Below are 14,120 nucleotides of genomic sequence, written 5' to 3'. Positions count from 1 at the left end.
CCTCTCTCCTCTACCAGGCATTCTTTTTTATTCCAATTGTTAATGCCAGCAGCAGTTATTTAAATACATACATAAATTAGAGTTGAACTCATTTCAGTGGTGCTGCCAGCATGCACGGTGCATCAGTGGTGCTGCTGCTGCTGCAACGCATGCTATAACCTTTTCCCTTCCTTTTAAATATTTTCTCTCACATTGTTATAATGCTCATTAGCAATAACCCACCTATCTGCAGACTCCCTCCCCAGTCAAAGTTCAGAGTTTTAATGAACGTAGAATTATGTGCACAATGTAGTTTACATACACATGTAAGGGACTTTATTTATTTGACTAGTTTTATTTTATTTTTTATTATTAATTATTTTTTATAGTTTACCAAAAATCCTCTCTCTCACACTTATGCCAGTGTGCCAGTAATCACCCTCCTTGGTGCCAATGTTGCAAAGGTTGCCTACCCCTGCTTTAGGGCACAGCTAATGAGGATCCTAACAAATAAACAAATACAATTCTCACACTCCGTGCCGTCAAACGGGTGACGTCTGGGAACGGATTTGACCATATATTTCGGGGTACCCGCCACGTGGCATGCCTACAAATATGTGATAGTTTTAGGATTCTGAACATTCGGCTCGCCGACCCACTCGCTTGCCGTTTGCTCGGCAGGGCCTCTCATGGCTCAAGTCCGCTTCAGACGGCGCGGCACGTCTCCGCCAGTTTTTTTTTTTGCCGTAGTACTCACCCTCTCCTGGTTTGAGAACGGCACTTCCATGCCCGGTGCAGTGGTGGTGCTGCAGAAACTCTTACCGAGCACTGCTAGAACAGCAGTGCTGTACCAGGAACAACTTCAAGATTTAGATTAAGTTATGATAAATGCTGGGTTAATCACTCCTAAACAGGTACTGCTTTATTTTCGTGTACAACTGTGCACCTGGCCCCTAATCACGTTCCAAGCCATTGGATTCTATGTTTAGTAAATATCAGTAGCTAACAAGAAATTCACTTGGACCCAAGCTGTTCCCATAGCAACACAATTCCACTGACAATTTCTATCTATACGTTCGCTCTTCCTGAGAGCTTTCCAGATGAGTGAGTTCAGACCACAGCTGCCTCACTGATGCATTCATCACTTGACTGACACCCCCCCTACACACACACACACACACAATCAGATTGAACGAAACACACACACGTCACACACACACACACACACACACACACACACACACACACACACACACACACACACACACACACACACACACAGCCAAAGCCCACCACTTGTGTGATCTTGACTCTTGACTCCACACAAACACCATCCAGCCCCGGCTCCCCCATGACCCTCCGTTTTCCTCGTCATTAGCGCCACTGCTAGCAGCAGTCTCCCTCCTGCTCCGTTTACCGCTCTGCTTGTTTCTTTTCAATCTCCTCTGGGCAGAAGAGCCAGTATGGTTTGCGCGTGTGTGTGTGTGTGTGTGTGTGTGTGTGTGTGTGTGTGTGTGTGTGTGTGTGTGTGTGTGTGTGTGTGTGTGTGTGTGTGTGTGTGTGTGTGTGTGTGTGTGTGTGTGTGTGTGTGTGTGTGTGTGTGTGTGTGTGTGTGTGTGTGTGTGTGTGTGTGTGTGTGTGTGTGTGTGTGTGTGTTTGTGGGTGGGGCGCGCTAATGACTCAGTCCGGCTGCGCTAAGCATAGTTGGCTGGAGGCGTAGTTGTACTTTCCATGTGCCTATGGCTGACATCTGCCTACTCAGGAGCTTTAAAGATTGTTTAATATATGCATACTATCAACCACACAGAAATATGCAACAGCATGCTTTGATATTTATTCCTTGGCTTAATCCTAATGTAATTCCCACCATAGCATTAAAGATTACAGTGACGAATAAGTCGTCACTCTGTGAAATAGGTTACATGCCCTAGGTTACAAACGTAGTTTGGAATCAAAAGTGTTTGCACAGGGAACTTTTCCAACATTTCTTATTATGTTTATGACTTTAAGAAATAAGATATGGCTTAATTAAACAACGAAGCCACAAAGTTAATTGCCAAAAGAGGGATTTATAAAGTTGTTTGAAGGTGAAGCCATTCATTATTTGGGTGTCCAAACTGCATTATCTGTGCTCTGCTCAGGCTACAGTTATGTGCTGTACTTGAACGCTACACCAAATGAGAGCCATACCGTATGATAGCTCCAGTTGCTACTGTAGCTACTGTAATAGTTTGACATTAATGCACAATCATCTATTATGTCCCCAATTATTAATAGTAGTCTTTGTGGAAAAGGTTGAAAGTTATTCCAATATACAGAAAGTGGCGTTTGACCTTTTTAGAATAAGTACATTATGAATCCTTTAATTGCCTTTTTATTTTGGAAAGTTCAAGGACACTTTGGTAGATGTTTGGGTTATGTCCACACCCTGTCATGATGTAACTAGTTCAATTAGGGGCATATATTGCGCAGTTTATAAAAAAATGTGGCGTTTGTGAGGTTGTACGTTTACATGCAGTGGCAAGTATCTCCGCCCTGCTTCCCTCCACGAACACGGGCCAGACGGTCGTCAACGTCGGATGCACCACCAAGGTGGATTTGAACCAATGACCTCTGTGGTGGTGGGACTTTACCACTGTGTCACCAGGCTGAGCATTAAACCAATGACCTCTGTGGTGGTGGTGGGACTTTACCACTGTGTCACCAGGCTGAGCATTATACCAATGACCTCTGTGGTGGTGGTGGGACTTTACCACTGTGTCACCAGGCTGAGCATTATACCAATGACCTCTGTGGTGGTGGTGGGACTTTACCACTGTGTCAGGCCGAGCACCCCGTGAACCTCCTTTCAATACATTTGGCGTGACTTTCACCTTTCCCCTGGGGGAACAGTTTTAACATTTTAAACTTAAATGACTTCCACCTTTCCCCTGGGGGAACAGTTTTAACATTTTAAACTTAAATGACTTTCACCTTTCCCCTGGGGGAACAGTTTTAACATTTTAAACTTAAATGACTTCCACCTTTCCCCTGGGGGAACAGTTTTAACATTTTAAACTTAAATGACTTTCTCCTTTCCCCTGGGGGAACAGTTTTAAAATGTTATACTTAAATGCAGCAATCTGGTGCACTTTGAAGGGGCTGAGGTCAAGTATTTTGGATCCGAGCTGGGATGTGCCTTCCAGATAGCTTTCAGTCACATTCTATTACCCAAATTAACTTTTATGGCATACTGTATTACATTTAATTTATGCATTTTTTTAATAGTATTGCTAAGACAATGCTGTGGAAGAAATTGATTGCAATGTTCTAATCCTCAAATATATGGCTCTTGCTACTTTTCATTTTCTACACATTTTTATATTTGATTGTTGTAATCTTTCACAGTTTGTTGGACAAACATGAACCAACATAATCTGTTTTACAGATGTGTCAGCATCATCAAGATACACAATTATCTGGCCAACTTTCTAATCTTCTACAAACTGTTACCAACTCCTAAAGTATCCTACATTATTTTTTACTCATACCATGAGTAGTATACTAATATTGTTCCAGTCCAAAGACACTACGAGCAGGGGTGCATAGCATTCATGAATATGCTTTGTCCCTTCAAAATAAACAAATGAAGTAAAGTAAATCTAAATGTAGTGTAGCTTTATCAACAAGATAGACTCCTGATAGAATCATATACAGATTAACAGACTAACACTAGACTCTAGATCTACTGTACATGCTGCAGCTCTATCAGCCAGACTTACTGCTGCATTAACACGCTCAACACAACGGTAACAGTCATTCAAGTTCAGAACACAATTGTGAGATAGGTCTGTCATTTTCTGAACACAGCACAGTTAATAGTCCTCACACACGCACCACACACGCACGCACTCACGCACGCACCATTGCAGTATCCAGAATAAACGTAACTGCTTTCCTATAATTAAATTGCACCTCTGCGTGTCTGGGCGTGATGTATGGTCTACAAAGTTCTCAAAATCTTAAGGTGATTTTCTTGTCAAAATAGATAATTACATCCGCAAAATATTCATTTCCAAACCTAATTTCTTAGCCTTCTCATTTCCCCAGCCCTCTATTTTCTCCCATTAAGCCTTTTCATGAAGTTCAGGAACATTTATGAATCCTAGATATTAGTTGTCCAAACAATGTCTTCCTTCTGCAAACTGAAGGCCATTTCTATAAAGGCTTGCCGTTGTCACAGATTAATGCCCAGGAGCTTTCAAATCATGGAATATTGCTGTGTCTTGACTGTTAACTGGTTCAGACCGTACAACGTGTGGGCACGTCATAACTAATCCAACCGACGGGTTGTGTACACGTCCTAGCGCATTTTCATTGTTAAGAAAACACAAGAAAAATATTCTGAATTTGTCTCCTTTTTTTTGTTGGCCTCCAAGGCCACCATGCTCTTCGCTTGTCCACGGTCCTGTTCACTTCCCTGTTTACCGCTGCAGAAAGAATCCCTCGTATCTCCTAATCTAGGGAGCTCTCCGTGGTTATGACTATGGCTCTTGCTATACTTTTTATTTTCTACACATTTCTATATTTGATTGTTGTAATCTTTCACAGTTTGTTGGACAAACATGAACCATTAACATAATCTGTTTTACAGATGTGTCAGCATTATCAAGATACATAATCCTTTTTCACAATTATCTGGACAACTTTCTAATCCTGCCTCTGAAAAATATAATTCTGACCAATTCACTTCTACAAACTCGGCAACTCCTAAAGTATCCTTAACCGGCCACGTATGTCGGACTAACGGGTGTTGAATAACAGGACAGTGTCTGTCACACACATTAATGCTTGCATGAATGCAAGCATTATTTACTTCCCCCCTCACATAGCTGCACACTCCAGCATCAAGCAACGAGGGTCAATGTGAATGAATAATAGATGTCAGCGGTACTCACGATGACTGATATCAGTTGGCGTTATAAGAAATGCTGATATGTTCTCCTGGTTTTGACATTTGGTGTCAACGTCTGTCCATTAATAATTCACCTATATTTAGCTTGTATTGTACTTTTATTGTGCGTACTGTAATAACAAGTCAGTGCACTGCACTCTGTGGCTGTGTTTATCTGGGTTGAGCTCCGCCCTTTGTGAGACAGCAGAGGAGGAGAGGAGGGAAAATTGAATAAACAATAAATGACAACAACAAACAGATAACAGACATTTTACGGGTGTACATTAGCTCTATAACATAATCATGTATATTATTTTAAATGATGGAAATTTACATGTGCAAATGTCACACTCTGTACTGAGTGCGGGTAGAATGTGCCATAGGCACTTGAATTAGTCCTCAAAAAGTCAAAGAAATCCCCAAAGTACTCAAAAATACTCCAAGAAATACTCAAAAATACGCAAAAAAGATACTCAAAATATTCTCCACTTAGTTGGTTAACAGTCAAGACACAGCAATATTCCATGATTTGAAAGCTCCTGGGCAGTTAATCTGTGACAACGGCAAGCCTTTATAGAAATGGCCTTCAGTTTGCAGAAGGAAGACATTGTTTGGACAACTAATATCTAGGATTCATAAATGTTCCTGAACTTCATGAAAAGGCTCAATGGGAGAAAATAGAGGGCTGGGGAAATGAGAGGGCTAATACATTTAGGTTTGGAAATGAATATATTTATATATTTTGACAAGAAAATCACCATTACATTTTGAGAGCTTTGTAGACCATACATTACACCCAGACACGCAGAGGTGCAATTTAATTACAGGAAAGCAGTTATGTTTATTCTGGATACTGAAATGGTGTGTGCGTGCGTGGGTGCGTGCATGCATGCGTGCGTGTGTTTGTGAGTGCGTGCGTGCGGACTATTAACTGTGCTGTGTTCAGAAAATTACAGACCTATCTCACAATTGTGTTCTGAACTTGAATGACTGTTACCGTTGTGTTGAGCGTGTTACTGCAGCAGTAAGTCTGGCTGATAGAGCTGCAGCATGTACAGTAGCTCTAGAGTCTAGTGTTAGTCTGTTAATCTGTATATGATTCTATCAGGAGTCTATCTTGTTGATAAAGCTACACTACATTTAGATTTACTTTACTTCATTTGTTTATTTTGACGGGACAAAGCATATTCATGAACATTACAAATAAATGCAACGTAAATTAAATAGAGCTGAATTAGCAAAGATGCTAAATCATCTGCAGTCGTGAGTCGTCACACAAAACATAAAAAAGAAACAGGCAGGCAGTGAAGCACATTATTGGTACATTATGAGACAAAGCATAAAAACAAACATACAAGCAACCAAGTAAGGTATGAAAAAGTCTTACTTTTTCAATTAAACCAATACTATTTTTGACTTTCCCTAGTGTATTTTTCACAACAATCCTTACACAAAGTGTTTTTGACAACTTGTCGACAGAACTTGCCGACACACCGGCACAGGAAATGACAAGGAGTGTGTGTGCGTGTGTGTGTGCGTGCGTGCCTGCGTGTGTCTGTTAAGTAATGCATTCAGTTTCTTACTACGTTGTTGTTGTGTTCCAAAATATCCTTTGTGCCAGGACCCTGCAGCATTTGTTTTGGAGTGGTACAAATGGAGCTGTCATGGTGTGTGTGTGTGTGTGTGTGTGAGTGTGTGTGTGTGTGTGCGTGTGTGCGTGTGTGCGTGCGTGCGTGCGTGCGTGCGTGCTGTGCACATTTTTTGAAAGACCAGGATAGGCTGACACTGAAACAGGTTGTGGATTGTAAACCAGCTGCATAACAGTAGCTGTAGGAGATTGCTTTGACAAGAGTCTGATTGAGACCTCCAGGTCGACATTGAAATTCCACCTTAACAGGAAGGACACATTGGAGCTTTCTCTGTTGTATCAGACTATGTATGTGTCATATATGATAAAACAAGATAATAGTAGCACGCGCGTGTGTGTGTGCGTGTGTGTGTGTGTCCATGTGTGTGTGCACGTGCGGGCGGACCCACAATTTGTGGCACCTATTTTTGAGTCAGTCAAAAAGTCTCGCCAAAGTAGGGCACACTCTAGAATTAGACACATTTCAGACAGGGTTACCATGCTCAAAAGTCCAATGGAAACATTAATAATAAAGCTAATCATTCAACAGGAATTGGACCTGTCTGTCCATGGCCGGATTGTGATTTCATGTAGTTGGTCGTTTTAGCAGGTTAATGCAAATCCGATTGCGCATGATGCATATTAATAACAAGGTTGCCGTTGTTTCCTGTGGTGTGACACTTAAAACTGACTTCTAAAACCTGTTCCAAGCGGGATCCCACAGCATGGGAGTGGACAGATCATGGAAGTGAGCCTATCATTGACCTTTCTCCAGGCTGTCATCTGGCTGTCACTTCATACTCCGTGGGTGGCTCAACTTCTGCTTCAGCATCCGTGTGGGCTGGCAGTGCATGACGGCAGCTAGAGGTTATGCTAAATTCATAACGGTACACCCACGTTCACTTTCATTATTCAGAAATCAAGCCTTTCTAGTCGATGACACAAACAGATCTGCAATCAAACTCTCAGACATCCATGGCGACACAATCAGACAAGACGAGGTGCAATCAGACACTCTGGGAAACGACAACTTTCTCCCTCTCTCTCCTGTGATCTTTCTGGTTCTCGTTCTGCTTTGCCCACAAACATGTGCGCATACACGTGCACTTGCTCTGACCAAATTCACTATGAGTTATTATGTTAACCAGCAAGCACTGCAATAGCAAAATGAGAAGTAAATGAATGCAGTGTGTAGCCACAGTTAGCCAGGCCCATTATGGCCTAAAAGCTATGCTACTTTGTTGTTCTAAGTTACATAAAGCCTTTATTCAATGCAAGTGCTGTGGTATAGTAATGGTTTTAACAAATTAGGACATCAGCCACTAAAATAGAATATAGACAAAGAAAAAACAAAGGGGGACACATGAAAAGACCATTGTACAAGCAGCACATTTGAATTATTTCCCTTTGTCTCTTTTGATTTCAATCTCAAGTACCATATATTAGTTATGCACAAAACACTATCTGACAAAGCCCTCATATAGAGAGCTGAATAATAATGTGCTTAGTTGTTCTGCAGAATGTATTTGTATCTCAAGTTACTTTTTTGACTCTCTGCATTACAATTTGTATTTAGCAGATGCTCTTATCCAGAGTGACCTACTGTACGAGCTTAGCGTAAGCAACATGAACTCTACTGTACTGTAGCAAGTAGTCGAGGAAATGGAGTGCTAAGAAAACAGCTATGTGGTACTAAGTACTGCAACTAGAAGTTACATCAAACCTACTGTATATCAAATATTTAGCCATTTTGAATGCCTAAGCAAAATACCTACAGTAAATACTGATATTGAAATGCCTGTATTGTCTAAGGCTTGAATTGTTTGCCTTTGTGACATAGTCTAATGTGCACATGTTTCATTGTGACATAAATACTATCTGCTATAAATGCTATAATAACCCTGGCAGTTAAACAGGAGGACCTCAGGTAGCTCTTTGGAAATGTTCTATAGTGTGTATAGTTTCAATGTACAGATTATAGATTTTTAGATATTATACTGCATGCTTAGACTGATGTATAGATCCTTAGTTTACCTATGATCCTTGAGTACTATTTCTACGCATTTGGTGTATTGCTTTGTGTTTTCCTTGCTTACTGTAAATCGCTCTGGATTAAGAGCGTCTGCCAAATGCTTAATTGTAAATTGTTTTCACAGCAGTGGGCGTAGGTTTATACATTTAAATCTCCCCAGAAGTATCGGTAGGTGCAGATCTCTGACCGTCTGTCACAGAGGGCTCTATTGTCATAGCATTGTAATGGTCGTTTTTGTTTTTAAAGATCGTTATCCCTTGTCGACATAAATGCATCCAATTGAAAATGTATTTTTTTGCCAACAGCCCTATAACTGTTGGCAAAGTCAACAGAGTGTGACATCAGCATGCATTTGCAGTGTTAGATAGTCTCCACTCTCCACTCTCCACGCCCACAATCCTACCACTTCACAACCGTTGTCACAGTTGTTAAGTGGTGCAACAACTTCCTTAAGTGACTATGTGTGTGTGTGTGTGGGTGGGTGTGCAACACACAAACACATACTGTATTAAAGGTACTGTATATATGGTGATTTCGGATGTGCCAGTACAGTGACAGTACAGTATAGTGGAGGGTACAGTCAGGGGCGGCCTTAGGATCGGGAGGCCCCGTTCATGACGTCATCATTTTAATAATTAATAATTATAAAAAATTAAAAAACTGACTTCAAACTATGAACAGCATACACAGCCAAGTAGAAAATAGACAAAAGCAGCTTGCTTGATTAAACATTTTTTTACTTTAAGGTATAACTGGAAGGCAGCATAGGCTATACAATGATGCAATCGCAACTAGTGAGTGCACACACTGGGAAGTGGGAACAATTACAACCAAACAACACAGGTCAACGTAACATGAAGGTCGAGTACCTGCAGTGATTATTAGCTGCTGCCAACTAGTGGTAAGTTGACGTACAGGATGAGTCTGAACAATTGACAAGGCTGATTGGAAGGCTGCGATGCAATGCGATATGACTACTACTACTACTACCTGGTATGGGGAGGCCCCTGGAGGCCGTTTCAATTGAAACGATTGAAACATAATAAGGCCGGGTACAGTAGAGGGACCCCCACACGGTAACTCTGTCATTTCTCAAACGTTTCGGACGTGGGCCGGCTCCCTGGGTGCGTTCCTGTGGGTCCGGAACCCCCCCCCCCCTACACGGAGTTGCATCACTCACTTCACATGGGTGTGATTTTTATAGAACACCTATGTCATATCACAATAATACAATATCCAAAATCACAGACAATATCCAGTCTATCATCATGATAGTATAGTATACCTGTCAACGGGAGCAAATGTGTTAGACTGTGATTTAGGAACACCTGTTGCGACTTGCTGACATTGTCAAACCCCCCTGTGCAAGAGCATGTCCGTATTGTGTTCTTATGATACTAACTTGATACATCACTCATGTCACTGATTATGCAATTGTCGGCCCATATTTCTCTCTTCTGTCTCTTTTGTTTCTCCTACAAGTTGTGAGTCAGAACCTGGTGACGGACAACGTATCAGTGGTGGAGGGTGAGATGGCCACCATCAGCTGCCGGGTCAAGAACAACGACGACTCCGTCATCCAGCTCCTCAACCCCAACAGACAAACCATCTACTTCAGAGACATGAGACGTGAGTACTGGTGAACCCTGCTGACCCCAATCAACGGGGACGATTCATTTGAGAGGAGAGAACGATTTGAAACGGGAACTACAGTCATGCACAGAGCCTATTAACCTAATTACTATTAGTCAGATAGCAAAGAGATTTGGTGTAGCGGGAACAAAAAGAGCAAGTACAGTTGAAACTCTGGTCCGTTTAACTAAGGATAGAGGGTTTAAGTGGTCAATCTTCGAGAGTGGATCATTTTGTTTATTTGAGAGGACGGTGTAAAAGACGGGGTACCAAATAGGGCAGATGAAGGATGAGTGGATGATGAAAGGAAGTAATAGGAACGTTTGTTGCCAAAAATCGTCTGTTGATTGGGCAGTGTGTACGCTGTCCCATCAAGTCGCATGTTGTACAGTATGGAAGCGTTAAATAGCAGTGGGCTTGTTGTTGAAAAAGACATGAAGCCTTATATTAAGCTACTTGCGTAATGGGGATACTTTTGTCATAATGCATTTACCTTGCAGATGTCAGATTCTCTCATTTAGTTCATGAATCCATTAGTTCTGTCATCCAAATGTTCTCCTTGGACTACTTCAGAACACCTGACTGTTTACAGTTTTGACTAAGAAAATATTCAATCAATCAAACAGCCCTTATACAGGTACAGTACAGTATATGACTGTATGACTACCTAGCAGGGCTCACAGTGAACCATTGATATGCTTCGAGCCGGGGTCATTCCTATATTAATTCACGCTGTTGACTTGGTAAGAAGTGCGTAATGATTTAGACCATTATGTGAGGTAGATACACTCTCACGGAAGTAAGTGTGTGTGTGTGTGTGTGTGTGTGTGTGTGTGTGTGTGTGTGTGTGTGTGTGTGTGTGTGTGTGTGTGTGTGTGTGTGTGTGTGTGTGTGTGTGTGTGTGTGTGTGTGTGTGCACTAGACCCTATGTACTATGGCAACTTTTAAGCTCAATCGTCCTAAAACCACTCTAAATGCAGACTAGAACCTAAAATGCCAAGGTCACAACTGAACACTCACACGAACCACCCCCACCCACCCGCCCGTTTGGTGTTGATTTTGTGATTTATTCATATTGATGTCGAACACCTGGGAGGTAAAACTAATGCATTCATATTGATGTAGAACACCTGGGACGTGAAGCTGCTCTTATCTGATGAGAGAGAGAGAGACATCACCTCAATATCCTGTGAGGTGACTCGTCCTTCAGTACTGGCTCTTCATGACTGGAGGGTGGGAGAGTTCAGTGAGGACAAACATTAGATTTGATACTATTGAGGAAATTAGCCCTTCGCTAAGTCCCTCCCCAACCCGTCCTTGTCCAATAGACACGTTAGCAACGGAGAGGAGAGGAGACTTGGCAAGCTTTCGTTCTCACCCACTGAGATGCACGTTAAATGGCGGGATTTCTCCATCTATAATCGATCATTCCAGTAGCAAGAGTTTCAAAATGTCTTCTAAATCTAGTCATCCAGGCCTGCAGTAGGCTATATACACTGGACAAATGTGCATGACATTATTTCAATCAACTAGAAATACGAGGAAATGTTGGAGGGAGAAACAGTATCCAACTCGATCAAAACGACCGTCCGACGGGAGTTTTCATGTAATGCATGGTAATTAGGCTGCACTCTAGGGCCCCATACTCACATAGGCCTCATACACACACATCAAACACATGCTCTGTGTTCTGTCAATGTTTTGCCAATAGAAGTCACATGGTTTGACCAAACATTTTTGTTTGATGGGCAGAACACAGCCATCAAACACAAGTGTTTGTTTTAGACCATGTGACTTCCATTGGAAAAGCATTGAGGCAGCCATCAAATACAGACAGAACAGTGTGAACAGTGTGTATGGGGCCATAGGCCTCATACAAATAAAGCTCCCAGACAGCATAATCAGAGCAAATATCTTGCAGTGTATAAGGGCAATATAGCATTTCAAGCTTTCAAGACAGTTATGATGCTCTTGTCAGTGTGCAGCAGAGAACATAGCAGTTGTCTAGTATTTAATTAAATATATACGAAATGTACAATATGTATCTTGCATAGTATACTTTCCCCAATAATACAAACACTTTTCTCATCCTTTTCTTTATTTAACTTTTCTTTTTGCAAGACGATACCCACATGCTTCTTTGAGATGAGTCATTTTTTTTAGATCTGTACAGTTTTCTGACCGCTCACTAAGAAATGCCTTATCTTTATTCCCCTCATTGTTTGTTGTTTTATTTTTTGTGGTTGAATGGACATGCTCAATATGGTGAGAGAAGCGTACCTTACTACCTTAGTTGTTTTCACACTATTTGAACACTCTTCAAGATGCTGAGAGGTATTACATTTTCTTTACCAGGAAAACTAATTTGAGCATGAAAATTATGATTACAAGTTACAACGCATTTGAGTTGATTGCTTAATTATCTATGAATCCAGTTCTACTTATAAGTTATCATCAAAAATAGTAGGCTACTCCCATATGCTCACTGTTGTCTCATATCTTCTCATCATCTAAATGCACTTGACATTAACATCACAAGTAAAGTCAGCAAAACACATTCCAGCCCTTCCATTTTCAGTGATAATCACGTTCTGAAAGAATTAATTAATTCACTGTGACCGCATGAACCCTAGATAAACCCTACAACCCTACAATAAATGCCCCACATTTCGTAACATAACACATATGCTATTTTTAAATCGCCAAAACATGAATGGATTAAGTGCTTTAAAAGATTGTGATGCTGTAATAACGAACTACTTTTGCTGGGGACCCCTATAACGCTCCCAAGCACCCCTGGTCTAGCACGCTGGGCTAGACCTAGGTGGTTGTGTGTGTGTCTAAACGGATGTACCAATAGATAACTTATCTTGTGACCACCGCACTCTGACTTAAGGTGCGTTACCCGTTCAAATCAACAGACGTTTCGGGTATCCAGCCTTCATCAGCGTGTGAACTGATGAAGGCTGGATAGCCGAAACGTCTGTTGTCACTCCCTCAGGAACTGAAGCTCACGCTCATTCGCCAAAAGACCTCTGACCTTTAGATCTCTAGATGATTTTTTTTAATGATTTCCTCGATCCATTATTTCTTACATCATCCACGGAATGTGATGATATATGATGATGAAGCCCCTCGCTTCCCACAAGTGTGATTTGTATTTATTACTTGTCAAATAATTTCAGTCATCAATGTTTATATAGCTCATTGTGTATATTCTTTTCGGGTTTGACGTCTTTTCAAATATTATTATTTATAAAATGTATACATTTATTTTATGTTTTATTTACTCTGTGTACTCTCAACCACAGAAAACCTTGAACTATTTCATACACTATATTTTAAACCAGAGCTCAGATTATATAACTTTAGATGCCTCCAGTAGTATTTATATTGAATCTTAAATGTAATGTATTGCTTTAAAAGAAGTAAAATTAAATGCAAGCTTAGAAAAGAGTACTATTGCCGTCATATTACATGACGGTGATTTTCAGACGGAAATTTGACAATTGCCACACCTTCAGGATTTGTTTGATGAACGTGTGAGTGTGTTTGAAGAGCTTACATCTGTCCGCGGAACAGTAGCATGAGTTTATCATGGTGAGACTAAATTACCATAGAATATGGTAATATGGTAATTTGCCTGTGGACAGTGATGTCACGGTTCACAAATCCCACCCCCTCTCATCCCTGCTCCTCGCTAATCTGATTTCTTTATCTACAACTATAGGCAGGGAGAATTATAATTATATTATAATTACACTGTCTGAACATGGTCAAATGTAAATCTTTGAACGTACATAGAGAAAAAGATGACTTGATACGACCTTCAGATTCAATGAGCTATTGAGTGTGTTGTGTTGGCGGTGCGGACGGTGAGGATTAGATGAGTGCTTGGGGACCACTTAAAGGTTAAG

The 14,120-nt window shown here is 41.1% G+C and overlaps 1 protein-coding gene across 2 annotated transcripts in view; it reads left to right on the top strand.

The window, feature by feature from the left end:
* The window catches only part of cadm1a (cell adhesion molecule 1a), a 313,887-nt gene that overhangs the window by 243,378 nt on the left and 56,389 nt on the right, over positions 1 to 14,120 (top strand). For both annotated transcript variants that reach the window (XM_080780364.1, XM_080780365.1), the window contains exon 2: positions 10,054 to 10,200. In XM_080780364.1, the coding sequence (XP_080636490.1) occupies positions 10,054 to 10,200 (147 nt within the window). The remainder of the gene's footprint in view (positions 1 to 10,053; positions 10,201 to 14,120) is intronic.

Source organism: Protomyctophum bolini (genome assembly GCF_963924005.1).
Source record: "Protomyctophum bolini genome assembly, chromosome: 13".
NCBI classification, from domain to species: Eukaryota; Metazoa; Chordata; class Actinopteri; order Myctophiformes; family Myctophidae; genus Protomyctophum; species Protomyctophum bolini.
This window is presented reverse-complemented; position numbering and strand designations above follow the sequence as displayed.